Here is a 27,828-nt window from a genome sequence, read left to right as displayed (position 1 = left end):
ACCGATAAACACACAGATATCACATTCTCTATAGATGACCTACCGATAAACACACAGATATCACATTCTCTATAGATGACCTACCGATAAACACACAGATATCACATTCTCTATAGATGACCTACCGATAAACACACAGATATCACATTCTCTATAGATGACCTACCGATAAACACACAGATATCACATTCTCTATAGATGACCTACCGATAAACACACAGATATCACATTCTCTATAGATGACCTACCGATAAACACACAGATATCACATTCTCTATAGATGACCTACCGATAAACACACAGATATCACATTCTCTATAGATGACCTACCGATAAACACACAGATATCACATTCTCTATAGATGACCTACCGATAAACACACAGATATCACATTCTCTATAGATGACCTACCGATAAACACACAGATATCACATTCTCTATAGCACAGACAACATGCACAGCGCTTACCGTGAAAATGACTTTAAAATACGCACTGTCAGCTTTATAGTGCTTGGCACTATAGCGCCTTGGATTGAATCCCACCATACAGATTTGAAAGAGGAAGTACATTTCCTTTACATGATTCTATGCATACTGTCTATATATATATATATATATATATACACTGCTCAAAAAAATAAAGGGAACACTTAAACAACACAATGTAACTCCAAGTCAATCACACTTCTGTGAAATCAAACTGTCCACTTAGGAAGCAACACTGATTGACAATAAATTTCACATGCTGTTGTGCAAATGGAATAGACAAAAGGTGGAAATGATAGGCAATTAGCAAGACACCCCCAAAAAAGGAGTGGTTCTGCAGGTGGTGACCACAGACCACTTCTCAGTTCCTATGCTTCCTGGCTGATGTTTTGGTCACTTTTGAATGCTGGCGGTGCTCTCACTCTAGTGGTAGCATGAGACGGAGTCTACAACCCACACAAGTGGCTCAGGTAGTGCAGCTCATCCAGGATGGCACATCAATGCGAGCTGTGGCAAGAAGGTTTGCTGTGTCTGTCAGCGTAGTGTCCAGAGCATGGAGGCGCTACCAGGAGACAGGCCAGTACATCAGGAGACGTGGAGGAGGCCGTAGGAGGGCAACAACCCAGCAGCAGGACCGCTACCTCCGCCTTTGTGCAAGGAGGAGCACTGCCAGAGCCCTGCAAAATGACCTCCAGCAGGCCACAAATGTGCATGTGTCTGCTCTACTACAAATGTGTTCCCTTTATTTTTTTGAGCAGTGTATATAAATATATATATATATATATATATATATGTTCTGTTGTTTCTGTTACAAAAGATGTAGATGAATGCAGAGTAATATCCCTTTAATCAGTATTGTGGTTTTTCGAGCGAAATACAAACCAGGGCCCTAAGGAATTGCAGTCTCCTTAGCTCTCACCAACAGCAGGACATGGTTACAGACATGTAAATATGATCTCCCTCTAGTTGTGTGGTAGAGAGATAAACCAGACCTTACCAGCCACTTCCTGATCTTATTCCAGAGGAGCTGGAACTCTATCAGGCCTAGACGGGCACTGCCATCTTTCTGAGTGATCTCTGGGTCAAAGAATGTAGAGGAATAAAGAGAAGCACTCAATAACTGACTGACTGTCTTACTGAAACACTCAGTAACTGACTGACTGTCTTACTGAAACACTCAATAACTGACTGACTGTCTTACTGAAACACTCCAATAACTGACTGACTGACTGACCGTAACACTCAATAACTGACTGTCTTACTGAAACACTCAATAACTGACTGACTGTCTGACTGAAACACTCAATAACTGACTGACTGTCTGACTGAAACACTCAATAACTGACTGACTGTCTGAGTGAAACACTCAATAACTGACTGACCGTCTTACTGAAACACTCAGTAACTGACTGTCTTACTGAAACACTCAATAACTGACTGACTGTCTGACTGAAACACTCAATAACTGACTGACTGTCTGAGTGAAACACTCAATAACTGACTGACCGTCTTACTGAAACACTCAGTAACTGACTGACTGTCTTACTGAAACACTCAGTAACTGACTGACTCTTACTGAAACACTCAATAACTGACTGACTGTCTCTTACTGAAATACTCCAATAACTGACTGACTGTCTGACTGAAACACTCAATAACTGACTGACTCTTACTGAAACACTCAATAACTGACTGACTGTCTGACTGAAACACTCAATAACTGACTGAATGTCTTACTGAAACACTCAATAACTGACTGACTGTCTTACTGAAACACTCCAATAACTGACTGACTGACTGACCGTAACACTCAATAACTGACTGTCTTACTGAAACACTCAATAACTGACTGACTGTCTGACTGAAACACTCAATAACTGACTGACTGTCTGACTGAAACACTCAATAACTGACTGAGTGTCTGAGTGAAACACTCAATAACTGACTGACCGTCTTACTGAAACACTCAGTAACTGACTGTCTTACTGAAACACTCAATAACTGACTGACTGTCTGACTGAAACACTCAATAACTGACTGACTGTCTGAGTGAAACACTCAGTAACTGACTGACTGTCTTACTGAAACACTCAGTAACTGACTGACTCTTACTGAAACACTCAATAACTGACTGACTGTCTCTTACTGAAATACTCCAATAACTGACTGACTGTCTGACTGAAACACTCAATAACTGACTGACTCTTACTGAAACACTCAATAACTGACTGACTGTCTGACTGAAACACTCAATAACTGACTGAATGTCTTACTGAAACACTCAATAACTGACTGACTGTCTTACTGAAACACTCAGTAACTGACTGACTGTCTTACTGAAACACTCCAATAACTGACTCACTGTCTGACTGAAACACTCAATAACTGACTCACTGTCTTACTGAAACACTCAATAACTGACTGACTGAAACACTCAATAACTGACTGACTGAAACACTCAATAACTGACTGACTGAAACACTCAATAACTGACTGACTGAAACACTCAATAACTGACTGACTGTCTTACTGAAACACTCAATAACTGACTGAATGTCTTACTGAAACACTCAATAACTGACTGACTGAAACACTGAAACACTGACTGACAAACACTCAATAACTGACTGACTGAAACACTCAATAACTGACTGACTGTCTTACTGAAACACTCAATAACTGACTGACTGTCTTAATGAAACACTCAATAACTGACTGGCTGTCTTACTGAAACACTCAGTAACTGACTGACTCTTACTGAAACACTCAATAACTGACTGACTGTCTTAATGAAACACTCAATAACTAACTGACTGTCTTACTGAAACACTGATCAGGGTCTCAACCATAGAAAGAGAATGACTAGAACTCTTCCCCAACTGACTTGAACTAGAATGTCCATTCTAGTCAATCTATGTCTTTGGTGGGGACCCTGATCAACACAGACAGACAGTAGAGGATACATCCATGAGGTTGACCATGGTCCTACAGGACTCCATACTGAAACCGTCTGTCTTCAGGTCTTTATCTGAAAGCACACAACCCACCAAAACATTCAAACGGATGATCTGAGTCTTACTACAGCAGAACCCACAATAAATATACCTCGTGTCCTCTTGAGAAGCGGGGGGCGCCTTACACCAATGGTGGGCTGTCCCGTGGTTTGGGGTCAATAGTGTATGAGGACATTGTGCGTTCAAAACGAAAGGAAACCTCTGTACTCACGTCTAGTCACCACCCTGTTCAGGATGGTCCTGAGCTCACGGACAGATATCTCCATGTCCTATAGTCACAGAAAACCGTGTTTCAGACATTGATCTTAAAAAGAGGTTCAAGCATATTTGTTAGCTAAACTACATAGAGCTGATATTCCCAAGATGGCCGTCTCTAACTTAGCGAACAGATGATCAATAAGGGAAACCTACCTCTCCTGCAAGCTGAGCAAACATGGATTTGAAAGCGTCGTCAACGTCCTCTTCACCGACTTGGTCCTGTAAGAGAACAGATTTCAACAGATTTTAAAGCATTTTATCAGAAAGTGTACAATGTAAGAATGACAATAACATGATCATGAAGTCTCTACATCAGGGATCTTTTTTCTTTTTCTTTTAACCTTTATTTAACTAGGCAAGTCAGTTAAGAACAAATTCTTATTTACAATTACGGCCTAGGAACAGTGTTCAGGGGCAGAACGACAGATTTATACCTTGTCAGCTCAGGGGATTCGATCTTGCAACCTTTCGGTTACTAGTCCAACGCTCTAACCACTAGGCTACCTGAAGCCCCTACACTCTAACCACTAGGCTACCTGCCAACCTCTACACTCTAACCACTAGGCTACCTGCCACCCCTACACTCTAACCACTAGGCTACCTGCCAACCTCTACACTCTAACCACTAGGCTACCTGCCACCTCTACACTCTAACCACTAGGCTACCTGCCACCCCTACACTCTAACCACTAGGCTACCTGCCGCCCCTACACTCTAACCACTAGGCTACCTGCCGCCCCTACACTCTAACCACTATGCTACCTGACATCCCCTCAACTAGAATGAGTATTCAATAACATGATAATGATGATCAGGGATCCTCAACTAGAATGAGTATTCAATAACATGATAATGATGATCAGGGATCCTCAACTAGAATGAGTATTCAATAACATGATAATGATGATCAGGGATCCTCAACTAGAATGAGTATTCAATAACATGATAATGATGATCAGGGATCCTCAACTAGAATGAGTATTCAATAACATGATAATGATGATCAGGGATCCTCAACTAGAATGAGTATTCAATAACATGATAATGATGATCAGGGATCCTCAACTAGAATGAGTATTCAATAACATGATAATGATGATCAGGGATCCTCAACTAGAATGAGTATTCAATAACATGATAATGATGATCAGGGATCTTCAACTAGAATGAGTATTCAATAACATGATAATGATGATCAGGGATCCTCAACTAGAATGAGTATTCAATAACATGATAATGATGATCAGGGATCCTCAACTAGAATGAGTATTCAATAACATGATAATGGTGATCAGGGATCCTCAACTAGAATGAGTATTCAATAACATGATAATGATGATCAGGGATCCTCAACTAGAATGAGTATTCAATAATATGATAATGATGATCAGGGATCCTCAACTAGAATGAGTATTCAATAACATGATAATGATGATCAGGGATCCTCAACTAGAATGAGTATTCAATAACATGATAATGATGATCAGGGATCCTCAACTAGAATGAGTATTCAATAACATGATAATGATGATCAGGGATCCTCAACTAGAATGAGTATTCAATAACATGATAATGGTGATCAGGGATCCTCAACTAGAATGAGTATTCAATAACATGATAATGATGATCAGGGATCCTCAACTATAATGAGTATTCAATAACATGATAATGATGATCAGGGATCCTCAACTAGAATGAGTATTCAATAACATGATAATGGTGATCAGGGATCCTCAACTAGAATGAGTATTCAATAACATGATAATGGTGATCAGGGATCCTCAACTAGAATGAGTATTCAATAACATGATAATGATGATCAGGGATCCTCAACGAGATTCAGCTGCTTGTCGGAGCTGCTAATTGACCACGACTAAGACCAAAAAGAGATTGTATTTGTAAATCATGTTATTGACATCACTTTGTGCACGGGGGCATTGTCATACTGAAACAGGAAAGGGCTTTCCCCAAACTGTTGCCACAAAGTTGGAAGCACAGAATCATCTAGAATGACATTGTATGCTGTAGCGTTAAGATTTCCCTTCACTGGAACTAAGGGGCCCGAACAATGAAAAACAGCCCCAGACCATTATTCCTCTTCCACCAAACTTTACAGTTGGCACTACGCATTGGGGCAGGTAGCGTTCTCCTGGAATCCGGCAAACCCAGATTTGTCCATTGGACTGCCAGATGGTGAAGCGTGATTCATCACTCCAGAGAACTTATTTCCACTGCTCCAGAGTCCAATGGCGGCTAGCTTCACACCACTCCAGCCGACGCTTGGTATTGCGCATGGTGATCTTAGGCTTGTGTGCGGCTGCTCGGCCATGGAAACCCATTTCATGAAGCTCCCGAACAGTTATTGTGCTGACGTTGCTTCCAGAGGCAGTTTGGAACTCAGTAGTGAGTGTTGCAACCGAGGACAGATCATTTTTATGCCCTTCTGCACTCGGCGGTCCCATTCTGTGAGCTTGTGTGGACTACCACTTTGCGGCTGAGCCGTTGTTGCTCCTAGAAGTTTCCACAATAACAGCACTTACAGTTGACCGGGGCAGCTCTATCAGCGCAAACATTTGACAAACTGACTTGTTAGAAAGGTGGCATCCTATGACGGTGCCACAGTGAAAGTCACTGAGCTCGTCAGTAAGGCCATTCTACTGCCAATGTTTGTTTATGGAGATTGCATGGATGTGTATTCGATTTTATACACCTGTAAGCAACGTGTGTGACTGAAAATAGCAGAATCCACTAATTTGAAGGGGTGTCCACATACTTTTGTCTATATAGTGTATATTTTTTTACTAAAAACTTTCGGGGGCCAAAAGAAAGAGAGTGACTACAGGTGTTGAGAAAACCCACCTCATCTTCCAAGTCTGCAGATATTATATCATCTAGCTCTCTGGAATGAGAAAACAGACACAATGAAAATCAACACACACACACACACAGACCACACACACACACCCCCAACACACACTTACTCAGTCTCGGACTGTTTCTCAGTGAAGACTCGCAGGACAAAGTCAGCCTCCTGGCCAGACTCGAAGGTGGAGGGGACGATGAGATATTCTCCCGGAGGCAAACGGAGACGGTTGCTGACCTCTCTCAGGTTGATGAAGGTCTCAGAGCGAGCGCAGGATGAGTGGGTCAGGAAGAAGTCTTTCTTCAGGTGCACGTTCTGACAGCCCCTGTACTGCAGAGGATCACGGTAGGACAGAGAGACGTGGGCTTAAAGCTCAACTAGATGGGATTTAAGTATCATTTCAAATTGACAAATAATTAAGCCATACCCTAGGAAGTGATCATTTGTACAAATGCGCCAATGCAATGAAGAAAATTCCTGAAATATATAGATGTGGTAAAACCTTACCTCTTCTGGAATCTGCAAAACGAAAAGAGAAAAATCATGAAGTTTGGAAACATCAAAAAACGAATGTCTGTGAGCAGGCTATTTAACCATTATTTAACCATTATTTAACCATTATTTAACCAGACAAGTCCGTGAAGATCTAATCATTTATAATGATGTCCTGCTCGTTTCTCACCTCGTAGATGGCGAACCCGATGGTGTGCATGTCCTGTCCCTGTCCCCGGTACCTCCTCCTGTCCTTCTGCATCAGAGCCACCAGGAAGCTACAAGCCACCTCGTCATCCTCAGGGTCGTCATCCTCCTCGAGCAGAGTGATCTTATACTGGGGGTTGATCCAGAACGTGTCTAGAGTAACACAGAGATAAGACAGAGATATACTGGGGGGGGTTGATCCAGAACGTGTCTGGAGTAACAGAGATATAAGACAGAGTTATACTGGGGGGGTTGATCCAGAACGTGTCTGGAATAACACAGAGATAAGACAGAGTTATACTGGGGGGGTTGATCCAGAACGTGTCTAGAGTAACAGAGATAAGACAGAGTTATACTGGGGGTTGATCCAGAACGTGTCTAGAGTAACACAGAGATAAGACAGAGTTATACTGGGGGGGTTGATCCAGAACGTGTCTAGAGTAACAGAGATAAGACAGAGTTATACTGGGGGGGGTTGATCTAGAACGTGTCTAGAGTAACACAGAGATAAGACAGAGTTATACTGGGGGGGTTGATCCAGAACGTGTCTAGAGTAACACAGAGATAAGACAGAGTTATACTGGGGGGGTTGATCCAGAACGTGTCTGGAGTAACACAGAGATAAGACAGAGTTATACTGGGGGGGTTGATCCAGAACGTGTCTAGAGTAACACAGAGATAAGACAGAGTTATACTGGGGGGGTTGATCCAGAACGTGTCTAGAGTAACACAGAGATAAGACAGTGTTATACTGGGGGGGTTGATCCAGAACGTGTCTAGAGTAACACAGAGATAAGACAGAGTTATACTGGGGGGTTGATCCAGAACGTGTCTAGAGTAACACGGAGATAAGACAGAGTTATACTGGGGGGGTTGATCCAGAACGTGTCTAGAGTAACAGAGATAAGACAGAGTTATACTGGGGGGGTTGATCCAGAACGTGTCTAGAGTAACACAGAGATAAGACAGTGTTATACTGGGGGGGTTGATCCAGAACGTGTCTAGAGTAACACAGAGATAAGACAGAGTTATACTGGGGGGTTGATCCAGAACGTGTCTAGAGTAACACGGAGATAAGACAGAGTTATACTGGGGGGGTTGATCCAGAACGTGTCTAGAGTAACAGAGAGATAAGACAGAGTTATACTGGGGGGGTTTAGCTGGGTTTAAAAGCAGAGAGACTACTTTCTGGTCCTGAATTTAACTGGGTTTAAAAGCAGAGAGACTACTTTCTGGTCCTGAATTTAACTGGGTTTAAAAGCAGAGAGACTACTTCCTGGTCCTGAATTTAGCTGGGTTTAAAAGCAGAGAGACTACTTCCTGGTCCTGAATTTAACTGGGTTTAAAAGCAGAGAGACTACTTCCTGGTCCTGAATTTAGCTGGGTTTAAAAGCAGAGAGACTACTTCCTGGCCCTGAATTTAGCTGGGTTTAAAAGCAGAGAGACTACTTCCTGGCCCTGAATTTAGCTGGGTTTAAAAGCAGAGAGACTACTTTCTGGCCCTGAATTTAACTGGGTTTAAAAGCAGAGAGACTACTTCCTGGCCCTGAATTTAACTGGGTTTAAAAGCAGAGAGACTACTTCCTGGCCCTGAATTTAACTGGGTTTAAAAGCAGAGAGACTACTTTCTGGCCCTGAATTTAACTGGGTTTAAAAGCAGAGAGACTACTTCCTGGCCCTGAATTTAACTGGGTTTAAAAATAGAGAGACTACTTTCTGGAGGACAATGTCATGCTGACTCACATGCGATTAGATGGGTGGGCCTAAGGCTTAAGAGATAGGTGGGGCTAAGGCTTAAGAGGGTGTGAACGATGCTGAATGGGTTTAAACAAAGAGCTCTCTATGACATGTGAAAACCTCCACAAAATCTTTTAAAAGGGCATTTCCTTCATGTATCAACTTTTAAAGCAGCATGACTTCCCCATGTTTCCTCTAGCCACAGGGGTATATATAACATTTAGATGCTCTGAGTCTGTACTTTTGTAAGAATAAGCAAATCACTTATATTCGACTTCGGCCTCAATAGAGAAATCTGGACACAAATATTCTGTGTTCTGGTATGTGATCTGATTCTGACTCACTGGGGTGGTTTCTTCCTGCATCCCCCGGCTACCCCGGTATTCTCTGATTCAGAGGGGTTGGGTTAAATGAGGAAGACACATTTCAGTTGAATGCATTCAGTTGTACAACTGACTAGGTATCACCCTTCCCCTTAGTTGATTAGTAGGGAGAGGTGTTCCCTTTCTTCTACTGTAAATCTCCTGTAAATATTCTACATGTTCTGGTATGTTCTACGTGTTCTGGTATGTTCTATGTGTTCTACGTGTTCTGGTATGTTCTATGTATTCTGGTATGTTCTATGTGTTCTACGTGTTCTGGTATGTTCTACGTGTTCTGGTATGTTCTATGTGTTCTGGTATGTCCTATGTGTTCTGGTATGTTCTACGTGTTCTGGTATGTTCTATGTGTTCTACGTGTTCTGGTATGTTCTACGTGTTCTGGTATGTTCTATGTGTTCTACGTGTTCTGGTATGTTCTACGTGTTCTGGTATGTTCTATGTGTTCTACGTGTTCTGGTATGTTCTATGTATTCTGGTATGTTCTATGTGTTCTACGTGTTCTGGTATGTTCTACGTGTTCTGGTATGTTCTACGTGTTCTGGTATGTCCTATGTGTTCTGGTATGTTCTACGTGTTCTGGTATGTTCTATGTGTTCTACGTGTTCTGGTATGTTCTACGTGTTCTGGTATGTTCTACGTGTTCTGGTATATTCTATGTGTTCTATGTGTTCTGGTATGTTCTACGTGTTTTGGTATGTTCTACGTGTTCTGGTATGTTCTATGTGTTCTGGTATGTTCTATATGTTCTGGTATGTTGTACTTGTTCTGGTATGTTCTACGTGTTCTGGTATGTTGTACGTGTTCTGGTATGTTCTACGTGTTCTGGTATGTTCTACGTGTTCTGGTATGTTCTACATGTTCTGGTATGTTCTATGTGTTCTACGTGTTCTGGTATGTTCTACGTGTTCTGGTATGTTCTATGTGTTCTGGTATGTTCTACGTGTTCACCGTGTTCACCGTGTTCTGTGTTCACCGTGTTCTGGCATGTTCACCGTGTTCTGGCATGTTCACCGTGTTCTGGTATGTTCTATGTGTTCTGGTATGTTCCATGTGTTCTACGTGTTCTGGTATGTTCTACGTGTTCTGGTATGTTCTACGTGTTCTGGTATGTTCTACGTGTTCTGGTGTGTTCTACGTGTTCTGGTATGTTCTACGTGTTCTACGTGTTCTGGTATGTTCTACGTGTCCTGGTATGTTCTACGTGTCCTGATATGTTCTACGTGTTCTGATATGTTCTACGTGTTCTGGTATGTTCTACGTGTTCTGGTGTGTTCTACGTGTTCTGGTATGTTCTACGTGTTCTGGTATGTTCTACGTGTTCTGGTATGTTCTATGTGTTCTACGTGTGCTGGTATGTTCTATGTGTTCTGGTATGTTCTATGTATTCTGGTATGTTCTATGTGTTCTGGTATGTTCTACGTGTTCTGGTATGTTCTACGTGTTCTGGTATGTTCTACGTGTTCTGGTATGTTCTACGTGTTCTGGTACGTTCTACGTGTTCTGGTACGTTCTACGTGTTCTGGTACGTTCTACGTGTTCTACGTGTTCTGGTATGTTCTACGTGTTCTGGTATATTCTATGTGTTCTGGTATGTTCTACGTGTGCTGGTATGTTCTATGTGTTCTACGTGTTCTGGTATGTTCTACATGTTCTGGTATGTTATGTGTTCTATGTGTTCTGGTATGTTCTACGTGTTCTGGTATGTTCTATGTGTTCTGGTATGTTCTATGTGTTCTGGTATGTTCTACGTGTTCTGGTATGTTGTACATGTTCTGGTATGTTCTACGTGTTCTGGTATGTTCTACGTGTTCTGGTATGTTGTACGTGTTCTGGTGTGTTCTACGTGTTCTGGTATGTTCTACGTGTTCTGGTATGTTCTACGTGTTCTGGTATGTTCTATGTGTTCTACGTGTTCTGGTATGTTCTACGTGTTCTGGTATGTTCTACGTGTTCTGGTATGTTCTACGTGTTCTGGTATGTTCTATGTGTTCTGGTATGTTCTATGTTTTCTACGTGTTCTGGTATGTTCTACGTGTTATGGTATGTTATATGTGTTCTACGTGTTCTGGTATGTTCTACGTGTTCTGGTATGTTCTATATGTTCTGGTATGACCTGGTATGTTCTACGTGTTCTGGTATGTTCTATGTGTTCTGGTATGTTCTATGTGTTCTGGTATGTTCTATGTGTTCTGGTATGTTCTACATGTTCTGGTATGTTCACCGTGTTCTGGTATGTTCTATGTGTTCTGGTATGTTCTACGTGTTCTGGTAAGTTCTATGTGTTCTACGTGTTCTGGTATGTTCTACGTGTTCTGGTATGTTCTACGTGTTCTGATATGTTCTACGTGTTCTGGTATGTTCTACGTGTTCCGGTATGTTCTACGTGTTCTGGTGTGTTCTACGTGTTCTGGTATGTTCTGGTATGTTCTACGTGTTCTGGTATGTTCTACGTGTTCTGGTATGTTCTACGTGTTCTGGTATGTTCTACGTGTTCTGGTATGTTCTACGTGTTATGGTATGTTATATGTGTTCTACGTGTTCTGGTATGTTCTACGTGTTCTGGTATGTTCTATGTGTTCTGGTATGTTCTGGTATGTTCTACGTGTTCTGGTATGTTCTATGTGTTCTGGTATGTTCTATGTGTTCTGGTATGTTCTACGTGTTCTGGTATGTTCACCGTGTTCTGGTATGTTCTGTGTTCTGGTATGTTCTATGTGTTCTGGTATGTTCTACGTGTTCTGGTAAGTTCTATGTGTTATGGTATGTTCCATGTGTTCTACGTGTGCTGGTATGTTCTACGTGTTCTGGTATGTTCTATGTGTTCTGGTATGTTCTACGTGTTCTGGTATGTTCTACGTGTTCTGGTATGTTCTACGTGTCCTGATATGTTCTACGTGTTCTGGTATGTTCTACGTGTTCTGGTATGTTCTACGTGTTCTGGTATGTTCTACGTGTTCTGGTGTGTTCTACGTGTTCTGGTATGTTCTACGTGTTCTGGTATGTTCTACGTGTTCTGGTATGTTCTGTGTTCTGGTATGTTCTACGTGTTCTGGTATTTTCTATGTGTTCTGGTATTTTCTATGTGTTCTGGTATGTTCTATGTGTTCTGGTATGTTCTATGTGTTCTGGTATGTTATATGTGTTCTACGTGTTCTGGTATGTTCTACGTGTTCTGGTATGTTCTATGTGTTCTGGTATGTTCCATGTGTTCTACATGTTCTGGTATGTTCTACGTGTTCTGGTATGTTCTACGTGTTCTGATATGTTCTACGTGTTCTGGTATGTTCTACGTGTTCTGGTGTGTTCTACGTGTGCTGGTATGTTCTACGTGTTCTGGTATGTTCTATGTGTTCTGGTATGTTCTACGTGTTCTGGTATGTTCTATGTGTTCTGGTATGTTCTACGTGTTCTGGTATGTTCTACGTGTTCTGGTATGTTCACCGTGTTCTGGTATGTTCTATGTGTTCTGGTATGTTCCATGTGTTCTACGTGTTCTGGTATGTTCTACGTGTTGTGGTATGTTCTACGTGTTCTGGTATGTTCTACGTGTTCTACGTGTTCTGGTATGTTCTATGTGTTCTACGTGTTCTGGTATGTTCTACGTGTTCTGGTATGTTCTACGTGTTCTGGTATGTTCTACGTGTCCTGATATGTTCTACGTGTTCTGATATGTTCTACGTGTTCTGGTATGTTCTACGTGTTCTGGTGTGTTCTACGTGTTCTGGTATGTTATACGTGTTCTGGTATGTTCTATGTGTTCTGGTATGTTCTACGTGTTCTGGTATGTTCCATGTGTTCTACGTGTTCTGGTATGTTCTACGTGTTCTGGTATGTTCTACGTGTTCTGGTATGTTCTACGTGTTCTGGTATGTTCTGGTATGTTCTACGTGTTCTGGTATGTTCTACGTGTCCTGGTATGTTCTACGTGTCCTGATATGTTCTACGTGTTCTGGTATGTTCTACGTGTTCTGGTATGTTCTACGTGTTCTGGTATGTTCTACGTGTTCTGGTGTGTTCTACGTGTTCTGGTATGTTCTACGTGTTCTGGTATGTTCTACGTGTTCTGGTATGTTCTACGTGTTCTGGTATTTTCTATGTGTTCTGGTATTTTCTATGTGTTCTGGTATGTTCTATGTGTTCTGGTATGTTCTATGTGTTCTGGTATTTTCTATGTGTTCTGGTATGTAAAATATGTACTAGTCAACTGTGTGTGACTCACTGGGTTGGTTGCGGCAGCCCCCGGCGGTACTCCCCCGTCTCCACATGCCGTGGAACTTGATGGTGTTCCAGTGGCTGAGGCCGTCCTCACTCAGAGCGTCCGCCGTCAGGTTACAGATCTCCAGACGGGAATACTGCCTCAGGAACTCCCGGAACGACATCCTACAGGGAATATAACAGTCACAACATAATCCTAACATCAAATCTAATTACATTAGTCACATGCGCCGAATACAACAGGTGTAGACCTTACCGTGAAATGCTGACTTATGAGCCCCTAACCAACAATGCAGTTAAAAAAAATATGGATAAGAATAAGAGATAAAAGTAACAATAGCGAGACTATATACAGGTGGGTACCGATACAGAGTCAATGTGCGGGGGCACCGGTTAGTTGAGGTAGTATGTACATATAGGTAGAGTTATTAAAGTGATGATAGCAACAGAGAGTAGCAGCAGTGTAAAGGGGGTAGGGAGGGGGGGGGGGGGGCAATGCAAATGGTCTGGGTAGCCATTCGATTAGATGTTCAGGAGTCTTATGGCTTGGGGGTAGAAGCTGTTTAGAAGCCTCTTGGACCTAGACTTGGCACTCCGGTACCGCTTGCCGTGCGGTAGCAGAGAGAACAGTCTATGACTGGGGTGGCTGGAGTCTTTGACAATTTTTAGGGCCCTCCTCTGACACCGCCTGGTATAGAGGTCCTGGATGGCAGGAAGCTTGGCCCCAGTGATGTACTGGGCCGTACGTACTACCCTGTGTAGTGCATTGCGGTCGGAGGCCGAGCAGTTGCCACACCAGGCAGTGATGCAACCAGTCAAGATGCTCTCGATGGTGCAGCTGTAGAACCTTTTGAGATTCTGAGGACCCATGCCAAATCTTTTCAGTCTCCTGAGGGGGAATAGGTTTTTTAGACTGGAACATATTCCAGTCTGTGCTAGCAAAACAGTCCTGTAGTTTAGCATCTGCTTCATCTGACCACTTTTTTATTGATCTAGTCACTGGTGCTTCCTGATTTAATTTTTGCTTGTAATGGTCAGATTTGCCAAATGGAAGGCGAGGGAGACCTTTGTATGTGTCTCTGTGTGTGGAGTAAAGGTGGTCTAGCGTTTTTTTCCCTCTGGTTGCACATTTAACATGCTGATAGAAATCTGGTAAAACGGATTTAAGTTTCCCTACATTAAAGTCCCTGGCTACTAGGAGCGCCACCTATGGGTGAGCATTTTCTTGTTTGCTTATGGTGGAATACAGCTCATTCAATGCTGTCTTACATGCTGACCAGACCGGACACTGCTCACGCGCGCCAACGAGCATCTGCCTTGCCAAGGGCTAAAATAGAACTCCTTTCTATTTCTGACGCAGATCGCGCTACAAGTCCTGCCTCTCCCATCTCCTCATTGGTTTATAGAAGCAGGTACCCACGTGCCATCCCCTCATTGGCTATACCCACGTGGGTGATTGAAAGATGAAATGTTTTGCCGGTTGTCGAGGTAATACTATGAAAGTAGATGCCAATCACCATATAAGTTCAAAGATGAAAAAGCCTGGAAGGAGGAGAGATGACTAGAAACGATTCGGTTGGCCGTTTTATGTGTGGATTAATTGTCGGAGTAGAGGACATTGTGCATTTCAGGTAAAATAACAACTCAATGTTTATATTCCAGGACAAATTAGCTAGCAACAGCAAGCTAGCTAAATAGGACAAATTAGCTATCAAGTGCAAGCTAACTAGCTAAATTGCCATACATGTTTAATGCTTTTCGACCTGTCCCCAAATGAATGTCATTGGTTCAGAGATGGTTTTGATATTTTAACCTGCGTATCGTGATCGCGTTTGGTATGGGGGGACAAAATAAATGTATGCATGATAGCGCATGATGGGGCACGCGCGCAGCCGGTTTGGGTTCCGTGTTAGTGCCAGCCTCTGACTGAGGTGGTATGTAAACAGCTACGAAGAACACAGATGAGAACTCTCTAGGTAGATAGTGTGGTCTACAGTGTCAGGGTTGTGTGCGGAGAAGTATCGGAGTCAAGCGCAGGACACAGGTGTTGAGTGAAACCACAGTGTTTTACTCAAAATAGATGCAGAAGTTCCACAAATGGAAATAATCACAAACACACACGTAAACATCACAACACCTAACGCACAAACAATCACGGACAAAACAGAAATGAAAGCCAGAGGGTTAAATAGGGAACATGATGGGGGAATTGAAACCAGGTGTGTATAAACAGACAAAACAAAACTAAACTGAAAAATAGATTGATGGTTACTAGAAAGCCGGCGACGTCGACCGCCGAACACCACCCGAACAAGGAGAAGGGCCGACTTCGGCGGAAGTCGTGACATACAGCTTATCATGAGATACTCTACCTCAGGTGAGCAATAGCTCGAGACTTCCTTAGATATCGTGCACCAGCTGTTATTTACAAAAATACATAGTCCGCCGCCCCTTGTCTTACCAGACGCCGCTGTTCTATCCTGCTGGTACATCGTATAACCAGCCAGCTGTATCTTGATATTGTCGTCGTTCAGCCACGACTCCGTGAAGCATAAAATGTTACAGTTTTTATAGTCATAACATCGAGATTTCCAGGCTTATATTTCTATTTATTTGTTAATATTTTAGTAATTTAGCAGGTGACTGTGCTGGCCACTCCATTATAGACAGAATACCAGCTGACTGCTTCTTCCCTAAATAGTTCTTGCATAGTTTGGAGCTGTGCTTTAGGTCAATGTCCTGTTGTAGGAGGAAATCTGCTCCAATTAAGCGCTGTCCACAGGGTATGGCATGGCGTTGCAAAATGGAGTGATAGCCTTCCTTCTTCAAGATCCCTTTGACCCTGTACAAATCTCCCACTTTACCACCACCAAAGCACTCCCAGACCATCACATTGCCTCCACCAAGACAGATGGCTTCAAGCACTCCTCAAGCATCTTTTCATTTTTTCTGTCTCACGAATGTTCTTCTTTGTGATCTGAACACCTCAAACTTAGATTCATAACACTTTTTTCCAATCTTCCTCTGTCCAGTGTCTGTGTTCTTTTGCCCATCTTAATCTTTTCTTTTTATTAGCCAGTCTGAGATATGGCTTTTTCTTTGTAACTCTGCCTAGAAGGCCAGCATCCCGGAGTCGCCTCTTCACTGTTGACGTTGAGACTGGGGTTTTGAGGGTACTATTTAATGAAGCTGCCAGTTGAGGACTTGAGGCGTCTGTTTCTCAAACTAGACACTCTAATGTACTTGTCCTCTTGCTCAGTTGTGCACCGGGGCCTCCCACTCCTCTTTCTATTCTGGTTAGGGCCAGTTTGCACTGTTCTGTGAAGGGAGTAGTACACAGCGTTGTACGAGATCTTCAGTTTTTTGGCAATTTCTCACATGTAATAGCCTTCATTTCTCAGAACAAGAATAGACTGATGCGTTTCAGAAGACAGGTCTTTGTTTCTGGCCATTTTGAGTCTGTAATCGAACCCACAAATGCTGATACTCCAGATAATCAACTAGTCTAATGAAGGCCAGTTTTATTGCTTCTATAATCAGCACAATAGTTTTCAGCTGTTCTAACATAATTGCAAAAGGGTTTTCTAATGATCAATTAGCCTTTTAAAATGATAAACTTGGATTAGCTAACACAACGTGCCATTGGAACACAGGAGTGATGGTTGCTGATAACGGGCCTCTGTACACCTATGTAGATATTCCATAAACAAATCTGCCATTTCCAGCTACAATAGTAATTTACAACATTAACAATGTCTACACTGTATTTCTGATCAATTTTATGTTATTTTAATGGAGATTTTTTGTGTGCTTTTCTTTAAAAAACAAGGATATTTCTAAGTGACCCCAAACTTTGAACGGTAGTGTATGTAATAAATTATTATTATTATTATTAGCTGTTTGCCTAATTCTAATATAGCCCGATGGAGGCCGAAACGTATGATTAAAATATCAGGTTTGAACTGTGAGAGTCACTCAGCACTATTACTAGCTGATGGAATTACAGTAAGCCCACTCAGCACTATTACTAGCTGATTGAATTACAGTAAGCCCACTCAGCACTATTACTAGCTGATGGAATTACAGTAAACCCACTCAGCACTATTACTAGCTGATGGAATTACAGTAAACCCACTCAGCATTATTACTAGCTGATTGAATTACAGTAAGCTCACTCAGCACTATGACTGGCTGATGGAATTACAGTAAACCCAGTCCTACCAGAACTCTCCATCCTCCATCTGTAGATGCAGGTCCTCTCTCTCAGTTGGATCCAACTCATCCCATTCTGGAGAACTGGACACATACAGGGACACAAGAACAGACCACTGATAAGAAACGGAGACCACCTAGAGGGTTGGGCTGGAAACTAAGGGAATGGGTCATCCATTATGTGTTATGCAAGCTTCAGGATTGTGGTGACAATCTGGGGTTAGTCGTAGTGGTGTCGGTTGTACTAACCTGTTGGTTCAGGATTGGGAATGTGGAAGTAGTGGGTCTGTTAATGTAAGGGTTAGAGGTAGAGGAGACTCACTTGTCACTCCAGGCCCCAGTCCACTCCACCTGTCCCCAGGGGTTCCTCACCCTGATCAGCCTCTCCACCTGACCCCGGTAGTCCACCTGCAACAGGACAGGGGTGGACAGATATCACTAACACTCACAGACACATACAACAACAATACACACAGTCTACATACTAACACCACTACAGACACAGTCTACATACTGACAACACCACTAGACAGTCTACATACTGACAACACCACTAGACAGTCTACATACTGACAACACCACCAGAGACACAGTCTACATACTGACAACACACTAGAGACACAGTCTACATACTGACAACACCACTAGAGACACAGTCTACATACTGACAACACACTAGAGACACAGTCTACATACTGACAACACACTAGAGACACAGTCTACATACTGACAACACCACTAGACAGTCTACATACTAACAACACCACTAGAGACACAGTCTACATACTGACAACACCACTAGAGACACAGTCTACATACTGACAACACCACCAGAGACACAGTCTACATACTGACAACACACTAGACACAGTCTACATACTGACAACACACTAGAGACACAGTCTACATACTGACAACACACTAGACACAGTCTACATACTGACAACACACTAGAGACACAGTCTACATACTGACAACACACTGGAGACACAGTCTACATACTAACAACACACTAGACACAGTCTACATACTAACAACACACTAGAGACACAGTCTACATACTGACAACACACTAGACACAGTCTACATACTGACAACACCACTAGAGACACAGTCTACATACTGACAACACACTAGACACAGTCTACATACTAACAACACACTAGAGACACAGTCTACATACTGACAACACCACTAGAGACACAGTCTACATACTGACAACACACTAGACACAGTCTACATACTGACAACACCACTAGAGACACAGTCTACATACTGACAACACACTATAGACACAGTCTACATACTGACAACACCACTAGAGACAGTCTACATACTAACAACACCACCAGAGACACAGTCTACATACTGACAACACCACCAGAGACACAGTCTACATACTGACAACACCACTAGAGACACAGTCTACATACTGACAACACACTAGACACAGTCTACATACTGACAACACCACTAGAGACAGTCTACATACTGACAACACCACTAGAGACACAGTCTACATACTGACAACACCACTAGACAGTCTACATACTGACAACACACTATAGACACAGTCTACATACTGACAACACACTAGAGACACAGTCTACATACTGACAACACCACTAGAGACACAGTCTACATACTGACAACACACTAGACAGTCTACATACTGACAACACACTAGAGACACAGTCTACATACTAACACCACTAGAGACACAGTCTACATACTGACAACACACTAGAGACACAGTCTACATACTGACAACACACTAGAGACACAGTCTACATACTGTCAACACCACTAGAGACACAGTCTACATACTGACAACACACTATAGACACAGTCTACATACTGACAACACCACTAGAGACAGTCTACATACTGACAACACCACTAGAGACACAGTCTACATACTGACAACACACTAGAGACACAGTCTACATACTGACAACACACTAGAGACACAGTCTACATACTGACAACACACTAGAGACACAGTCTACATACTGACAACACACTAGAGACACAGTCTACATACTGACAACACACTAGAGACACAGTCTACATACTGACAACACACTAGAGACACAGTCTACATACTGACAACACACTAGAGACAGTCTACATACTGACAACACACTAGAGACACAGTCTACATACTGACACACACTAGAGACACAGTCTACATACTAACACCACTAGAGACACAGTCTACATACTGACAACACCACTAGAGACACAGTCTACATACTGACAACACACTAGAGACACAGTCTACATACTGACAACACACTAGAGACACAGAGACTGGTAAGACCTCTGGACCAGGGTGCTAAAGCAGGGTCTGATAACCTGGGAAGACCCAGATACATTGGAGTCAGACCCAGGTAGAACCAGGGTTCCTCGTCAGGTATAAACCTACCTGCTTGAGGCCGGTGACTGAGTAAGCATGTCCTTTCACCAGCTTCTTGAACGTGACAGACTCCATGTCAAAGGCACTGGTTATCTGTAGTCACGAGATGTAATTAGAAAAATACAAGATACATGATGCATCTGAATCAGTGTTATCTTATTTGGATGAATTGACTATTTTATGCTTTTGTGGTGGAGCTGATTAGGAACCACGCTCTTGCAATGAGGAATTTCCCCTTGGGTCTATAATGGTTAAGATGTCAAATCCAACCAGTTATACTATGTCATGCAAGTTCATGATAATGTTATGACTATGTTAAAGCTATGTTATGACTATTTCAAGTTCACGATGATGTTGTTTCAAATCCAAATGTATTTATAAAGCCCTTCTTACATCAGCTGATATCTCAAAGTGCTGTACAGAAACCCAGCCTAAAACCCCAAACAGCAAGCAATGCAGGTGTAGAAGCACGGTGGCTAGGAAAAACACCCTAGAAAAGGCCAGAACCTAGGAAGAAACCTAGAGAGGAACCAGGCTATGAGGGGTGGCCAGTCCTCTTCTGGCTGTGCCGGGTGGAGATTATAACAGAACATGGCCAAGATTTTTCAAATGTAGGAACATCAAACTAACTGTCCCCTGGCTGTTTTCCAGGACCGCAGTACCAGGAGGACCAGGGAAGGGGGACTCACGTCGATGGAGCAGCCCAGCAGTGAGCCTCTGTCCAGGGCTTTGCTGATGATCCTGTACAGGTCCCGTGGAGCCTTCCGGAGATCGTACATCTCAGAGACACCACCGGTGAAGTCCTCAAAACCTTCTGTGGTACTGCCTCCAGACAGAGCCTCGTAGGAACCATTGAGCCTGACGGGAGAGACACAGGGATACACATTCACTTATCAGGTCAGCATGATCAACTATAAGCATATTTCAGACAGGGATAAACTCTGTATGACAGAGTGTCTACACTGCATGTACATGGGCCCTGGATAAAAGTAGTGCACTTAATAGAGAACAGAGCGCCGATTGGGACGAAACCCAAGGGCCTTTGTTGACATACTTGGAGTAGGCCTTCTCCAGCAGGGCGCTCCAGAACTCATTGCCCTCGGCTGAGTGAACAAACATGAGCTCTCCATCCTTCGTCGGCAGCCGGTCATCAATCACCACGTCCACCCACTCACCAAACTGCCAGAACTGAAGACAGAGAGACAGAATGTTTATTTTTTATAGCAACTTCAGCTGGATAGGAAAACACTGAACGCAGCTGTCTCCTGGAACCTAGGGTAGGTCTCAATTTAAAAAAAAAATGGTGACTTCCTTAAAATGCTACCTCAAAGGGCAGCATTCTTGTGGATTGAGACTGACCCTAGTCTCACAAGCCAATGTAGACCACACAAGTAGTAATTATATGGTATTATTGTTTATCTGATGAACACATCCAGCAGGGTTGTGAACGTTTAAACAAAATTCAGATCCTTAATGTTAAGAAAAATCCCTGACGGAAAAAAATATGTATTTTTTCCCAACACAAAATTAAAATCCCTGCTCTTTCTCTTCACTAATGAGGCCAGAGTGTGTTCAGTCTTTGGTCTGTTGCCTGTAAAATATCCTAGCCTATTCATTGATGGTAGGCCCTGCTTTACTGAAGTTGCATGACATTGCAAGCCAAGAAATTGCGAAATATAGAATTCCAATGCTGATAGATAGGGTTAGTGCACAGTTCTGTCTGTCTGGTGGCTGACCTGCCATACAGGCAGGCAGCAGGCAGGCACCAGGCAGGCAGCTCAAGATTATTTGATTGACAGTTCTGGTCGTCTAGTGATGGAAGTTAGTCCCACTTCAGAAGTGGCATTCCTTAACAAACTAGTGCCCATTCCGAGGCAGTTCTAAACTATCTCCAGAGAAGGTTTTGTGTCTGCATTTAGAAAGTCGTAGTGTACACTTAAAGCCAATTTATGCCTGATCCGAGGCTCTGTACTGCATCGCCGTGCTCCTCCCAAATTGTGTAAGAATGCGCAGGGCTCCATATACAGTATCTCCGTATTGACATGATTGGTTGACGGTAGGTGAGGGGGCGGGAGGTCGTGTATAAACACAAACTCACTTCCTTGACAACTTCCTTCACAACAGCGCTGCGAAGTGCAATAAGTATGAATGGCCTGCCTTCTGCACAGGCAGCATCACCGTAAATACTGCACAGACAACGCAGACGTCGGAATTGACCAAGCAGCACCTTTTACAGACAAACAAACATGCTGTAGCCGAAGTGATTTCAAGAGAATATGACTGCAGTACATATAACGTCAATGCCCGGGACTAAACGTTAAGCAAAATTGGCAATTTGTCACAACTACATGGAGACTGTGATAACACGGGTTGTATGTTTCGTCACATTACCGCTTTGAACATTCGTTTTAGATCTGATGCCCAAATGAACTTTCTACTCATTGCATCCTCATTGGGCGCTGATTAAGATTTGGTCTAAAGTCCATTACTATGGCTTGGAAACACGATGACATTTCTAAAGAAGACAAAATAATTAGTATGATTTTAGATAGCTAACGTTAGCATTGCTAGCAATTTTTTTGACGAATTTTGCTAGCAAATGACAACATTTCCATTAGTCTCAAGTAAATTTGACGACATGATACTGATTGCAAAGCTGTTTCCTACTAAATATGATCAATGTCATCGTATTTCCAGGCGACTATTGTGTAATTTAGACAAAACAGTCATTAGCCCCCAGTTCAGAATGACTGGGCGTATCATGACTGTAGGGCACCACTATGGCGGAGGGCGTCTTGAGAACGTTCATAACAATGGCATGACGCGACCGAATGGCGGAGGGCGTCTTGAGAACGTTCATAACGATGGCATGACGCGACCGAATGGCGGCGGACGTCTTGAGAACGTTCATAACGATGGCATGACGCGACCGAATGGCGGCGGACGTCTTGAGAACGTTCATAACGATGGCATGACGCGACCGAATGGCGGAGGGCGTCTTGAGAACGTTCATAACAATGGCATGACGCGACCAAATGGCGGAGGGCGTCTTGAGAACGTTCATAACGATGGCATGACGCGACCGAATGGCGGAGGGCGTCTTGAGAACGTTCATAACAATGGCATGACGCGACCGAATGGCGGAGGACGTCTTGAGAACGTTCATAACGATGGCATGACGCGACCGAATGGCGGAGGGCGTCTTGAGAACGTTCATAACAATGGCATGACGCGACCGAATGGCGGAGGGCGTCTTGAGAACGTTCATAACGATGGCATGACGCGACCGAATAGCGGAGGGCGTCTTGAGAACGTTCATAACGATGGCATGACGCGACCGAATAGCGAAGGGCGTCTTGAGAACGTTCATAACGATGGCATGACGCGACCGAATGGCGGCGGACGTCTTGAGAACGTTCATAACGATGGCATGACGCGACCGAATGGCGGAGGACGTCTTGAGAACGTTCATAACGATGGCATGACGCGACCGAATAGCGGAGGGCGTCTTGAGAACGTTCATAACGATGGCATGACGCGACCGAATGGCGGAGGACGTCTTGAGAACGTTCATAACGATGGCATGACGCGACCGAATGGCGGAGGGCGTCTTGAGAAAGTTCATAACGATGGCATGACGCGACCGAATGGCGGAGGACGTCTTGAGAACGTTCATAACGATGGCATGACGCGACCGAATAGCGGAGGGCGTCTTGAGAACGTTCATAACAATGGCATGACGCGACCGAATGGCGGAGGGCGTCTTGAGAACGTTCATAACGATGGCATGACGCGACCGAATGGCGGCGGACGTCTTGAGAACGTTCATAACGATGGCATGACGCGACCGAATGGCGGAGGACGTCTTGAGAACGTTCATAACGATGGCATGACGCAACCGAATGGCGGAGGGCGTCTTGAGAACGTTCATAACGATGGCATGACGCAACCGAATGGCGGAGGGCGTCTTGAGAACGTTCATAACGATGGCATGACGCGACCGAATAGCGGAGGGCGTCTTGAGAAAGTTCATAACGATGGCATGACGCGACCGAATGGCGGAGGACGTCTTGAGAACGTTCATAACGATGGCATGACGCGACCGAATAGCGGAGGGCGTCTTGAGAACGTTCATAACGATGGCATGACGCGACCGAATGGCGGAGGGCGTCTTGAGAACGTTCATAACGATGGCATGACGCGACCGAATGGCGGCGGACGTCTTGAGAACGTTCATAACGATGGCATGACGCGACCGAATGGCGGAGGACGTCTTGAGAACGTTCATAACGATGGCATGACGCAACCGAATGGCGGAGGGCGTCTTGAGAACGTTCATAACGATGGCATGACGCGACCGAATAGCGGAGGGCGTCTTGAGAAAGTTCATAACGATGGCATGACGCGACCGAATGGCGGAGGACGTCTTGAGAACGTTCATAACGATGGCATGACGCGACCGAATGGCGGAGGGCGTCTTGAGAACGTTCATAACAATGGCATGACGCGACCGAATGGCGGAGGGCGTCTTGAGAACGTTCATAACAATGGCATGACGCGACCGAATGGCGGCGGACGTCTTGAGGACGTTCATAACGATGGCATGACGCGACCGAATGGCGGAGGACGTCTTGAGAACGTTCATAACGATGGCATGACGCAACCGAATGGCGGAGGGCGTCTTGAGAACGTTCATAACGATGGCATGACGCAACCGAATGGCGGAGGGCGTCTTGAGAACGTTCATAACGATGGCATGACGCGACCGAATAGCGGAGGGCGTCTTGAGAAAGTTCATAACGATGGCATGACGCGACCGAATGGCATAAGTTCAACCTATGAATATAGTCACTGAATAAGTGTTTCACTTCAAAGTCTATTGATTATCCCTGTTCAACTCTGTAGTCTGGTCTCCTTCATCACCAGCAGTTACCATACCCGGTCTGCTAGGTGGTTGCTATGTTACCATACCGGTCTGCTAGGTGGTTGCTATGTTACCATACCCGGTCTGCTAGGTGGTTGCTATGTTACCATACCCGGTCTGCTAGGTGGTTGCTATGTTACCATACCCGGTCTGCTAGGTGGTTGCTATGTTACCATACCCGGTCTGCTAGGTGGTTGCTATGTTACCATACCCGGTCTGCTAGGTGGTTGCTATGTTACCATACCCGGTCTGCTAGGTGGTTGATATGTTACCATACCTGGTCTGCTAGGTGGTTGATATGTTACCATACCCAGTCTGCTAGGTGGTTGCTATGTTACCATACCCGGTCTGCTAGGTGGTTGATATGTTACCATACCCAGTCTGCTAGGTGGTTGCTATGTTACCATACCCGGTCTGCTAGGTGGTTGCTACTTAAAGTCCCCAGGACATTTACATTATTAGGCAAGACTGCCTTCTCTTCTTGTGCACCAGAGGCATGGAATGGTCTACAATCCATGCTTCATCTAGTTATGTTAGTGCCACTGAATTAATTTAAAATATTGATGGGAGACTCTGTTACAGAGGAGTGTAAATGCTTGTTTTAGGCTGGATCATGTTGTATTGTATTGGTGTATGTTTTAATTATGTAATGTATTGATTGTTGCTGCCTTCTTGGCCAGGTCTCCCTTGAAAAAGAGACTCTGGGTCTCAATGGGCTTTTCCTGGTTAAATAAAGGTTAGATACATTTTTTTGAAACAGACTCAAAGAAGGTCCATTATGGGTCGATCATTTCAGCAAACAAGGGAATAATAAAGGTTATTGCATTTAATATAATTGCCTTGCCGATGGCCCTAAAGGATGCTATAACCCTGCAGGTGTGTTTGTAACCTGACAGGAGGGAGATGTGTGTGTGTAGTCGTACCTGAAAGTGGAAGATCCCAGCGTAGTCCTCTTGGAAGGACTGACCATGAGGGACCACTCGATGGAGCAGCCTCTCATTGAGGGTTAGAGAGGCTATGGCTGCTAGGAGCCAGCAATCACCTGATGGAGTGAGGGAGGAAGGAAGGGCAGGTGGGAGCGAGGTGCAAGGAGGGGTGAGGGACAGGGGGCAGGGAGGAGGGACAGGGGGCAGGGAGGAGGGACAGGGGGCAGGGAGGAAGGACAGGTGGGAGGGAGGGCGGGGCATGGAGGAAGGGGGGGGGGGGGGGTAGAGGGAAGGAGGGAGGGAGAGACAGAAAGACAGAGAGAGAGAAAAATTGTTGCAATCGTTTACCTAGAATGGCCAGCAGGTGGAGTGTGTACCAGGCTGTGCTTGTGAATGGATGTCAGCCAGGGCCAACCCAGTTCTGATCCAGGGCCAACCCAGTTCTGGTCCAGGCCATTAGTATGATGTTAGTTCCACTAGGAAGGAAGGCTCAGTGGCACTGGACCTGAGCCAGGGCCAAACCAGTGTGTACTGTCCTGCCCCACAGTCCAACTCTGTTCTACCAATTAGGAATTTTCCACACTCATATTCTGTACTGAACCTGTGAAAGGGGAGACTTGTTTGATGTTTGACTTCCTGAACCAGCTTCCGGCACTCTGATTTGAGGTGAAATAAACAGACTTCACATTGATGACTAAAATAAAAGAATGTTGTAAATCTTGAGTAGGGTGGAGGCAACATGAGACATGATATAGATTTGTGACCACTATCAGTACATCCTGGTTGTAAATACCACTATCAGTACATCCTGGTTGTAAATACCACTATCAGTACATCCTGGTTGTAAATACCACTATCGGTACATTCTGGTTGTAAATACCACTATCAGAACATCCTGGTTGTAAATACCACTATCGGTACATTCTGGTTGTAAATACCACTATCGGTACATTCTGGTTGTAAATACTACTATCAGCACATCCTGGTTGTAAATACCACTATCAGTACATCCTGGTTGTAAATACCACTATCGGTACATCCTGGTTGTAAATACCACTATCGGTACATCCTGGTTGTAAATACCACTATCGGCACATCCTGGTTGTAAATACCACTATCGGCACATCCTGGTTGTAAATACCACTATCGGCACATCCTGGTTGTAAATACCACTATCTGTACATCCTGGTTGTAAATACCACTATCAGTACATCCTGGTTGTAAATACCACTATCAGTACATCCTGGTTGTAAATACCACTATCAGCACATCCTGGTTGTAAATACCACTATCGGCACATCCTGGTTGTAAATACCACTATCGGCACATCCTGGTTGTAAATACCACTATCAGTACATCCTGGTTGTAAATACCACTATCAGTACATCCTGGTTGTAAATACCACTATCAGTACATCCTGGTTGTAAATACCACTATCAGTACATCCTGGTTGTAAATACCACTATCGGCACATCCTGGTTGTAAATACCACTATCGGCACATCCTGGTTGTAAATACCACTATCAGTACATCCTGGTTGTAAATACTACTATCAGCACATCCTGGTTGTAAATACCACTATCAGTACATCCTGGTTGTAAATACCACTATCGGTACATCCTGGTTGTAAATACCACTATCGGTACATCCTGGTTGTAAATACCACTATCGGCACATCCTGGTTGTAAATA

At 43.8% G+C, this 27,828-nt stretch overlaps 1 protein-coding gene across 7 annotated transcripts in view; it reads right to left on the bottom strand.

Moving 5' to 3' along the window:
* Window positions 1-27,828, bottom strand: part of LOC139580501 (calpain-1 catalytic subunit-like) — a 48,343-nt gene that overhangs the window by 3,709 nt on the left and 16,806 nt on the right. For 5 of the 7 annotated variants that reach the window (XM_071409251.1, XM_071409254.1, XM_071409253.1 and 2 more), the window contains 15 exons: window positions 26,135-26,253; window positions 21,342-21,475; window positions 20,977-21,145; window positions 20,297-20,380; window positions 18,191-18,276; window positions 17,878-17,952; window positions 13,661-13,821; window positions 7,305-7,474; window positions 7,130-7,141; window positions 6,741-6,952; window positions 6,619-6,658; window positions 3,913-3,978; window positions 3,713-3,770; window positions 3,451-3,515; window positions 1,485-1,553 (listed from right to left, as the gene is read on the bottom strand). In XM_071409251.1, coding sequence (XP_071265352.1) covers window positions 1,485-1,553; window positions 3,451-3,515; window positions 3,713-3,770; window positions 3,913-3,978; window positions 6,619-6,658; window positions 6,741-6,952; window positions 7,130-7,141; window positions 7,305-7,474; window positions 13,661-13,821; window positions 17,878-17,952; window positions 18,191-18,276; window positions 20,297-20,380; window positions 20,977-21,145; window positions 21,342-21,475; window positions 26,135-26,253 — 1,520 coding nt within the window. Of the gene's footprint in view, window positions 409-1,484; window positions 1,554-3,450; window positions 3,516-3,712; window positions 3,771-3,912; window positions 3,979-6,618; window positions 6,659-6,740; window positions 6,953-7,129; window positions 7,142-7,304; window positions 7,475-13,660; window positions 13,822-17,877; window positions 17,953-18,190; window positions 18,277-20,296; window positions 20,381-20,976; window positions 21,146-21,341; window positions 21,476-26,134; window positions 26,254-27,828 lie in introns of those variants that run through there. The other 2 variants (XM_071409256.1, XM_071409258.1) reach the window with 2 other exon arrangements.

Source organism: Salvelinus alpinus, chromosome 7 (genome assembly GCF_045679555.1).
Source record: "Salvelinus alpinus chromosome 7, SLU_Salpinus.1, whole genome shotgun sequence".
Classification (NCBI taxonomy): Eukaryota; Metazoa; Chordata; class Actinopteri; order Salmoniformes; family Salmonidae; genus Salvelinus; species Salvelinus alpinus.
Note: the sequence above shows the minus strand (reverse complement) of the source record. Positions and strands in the feature narration are given on the sequence as shown.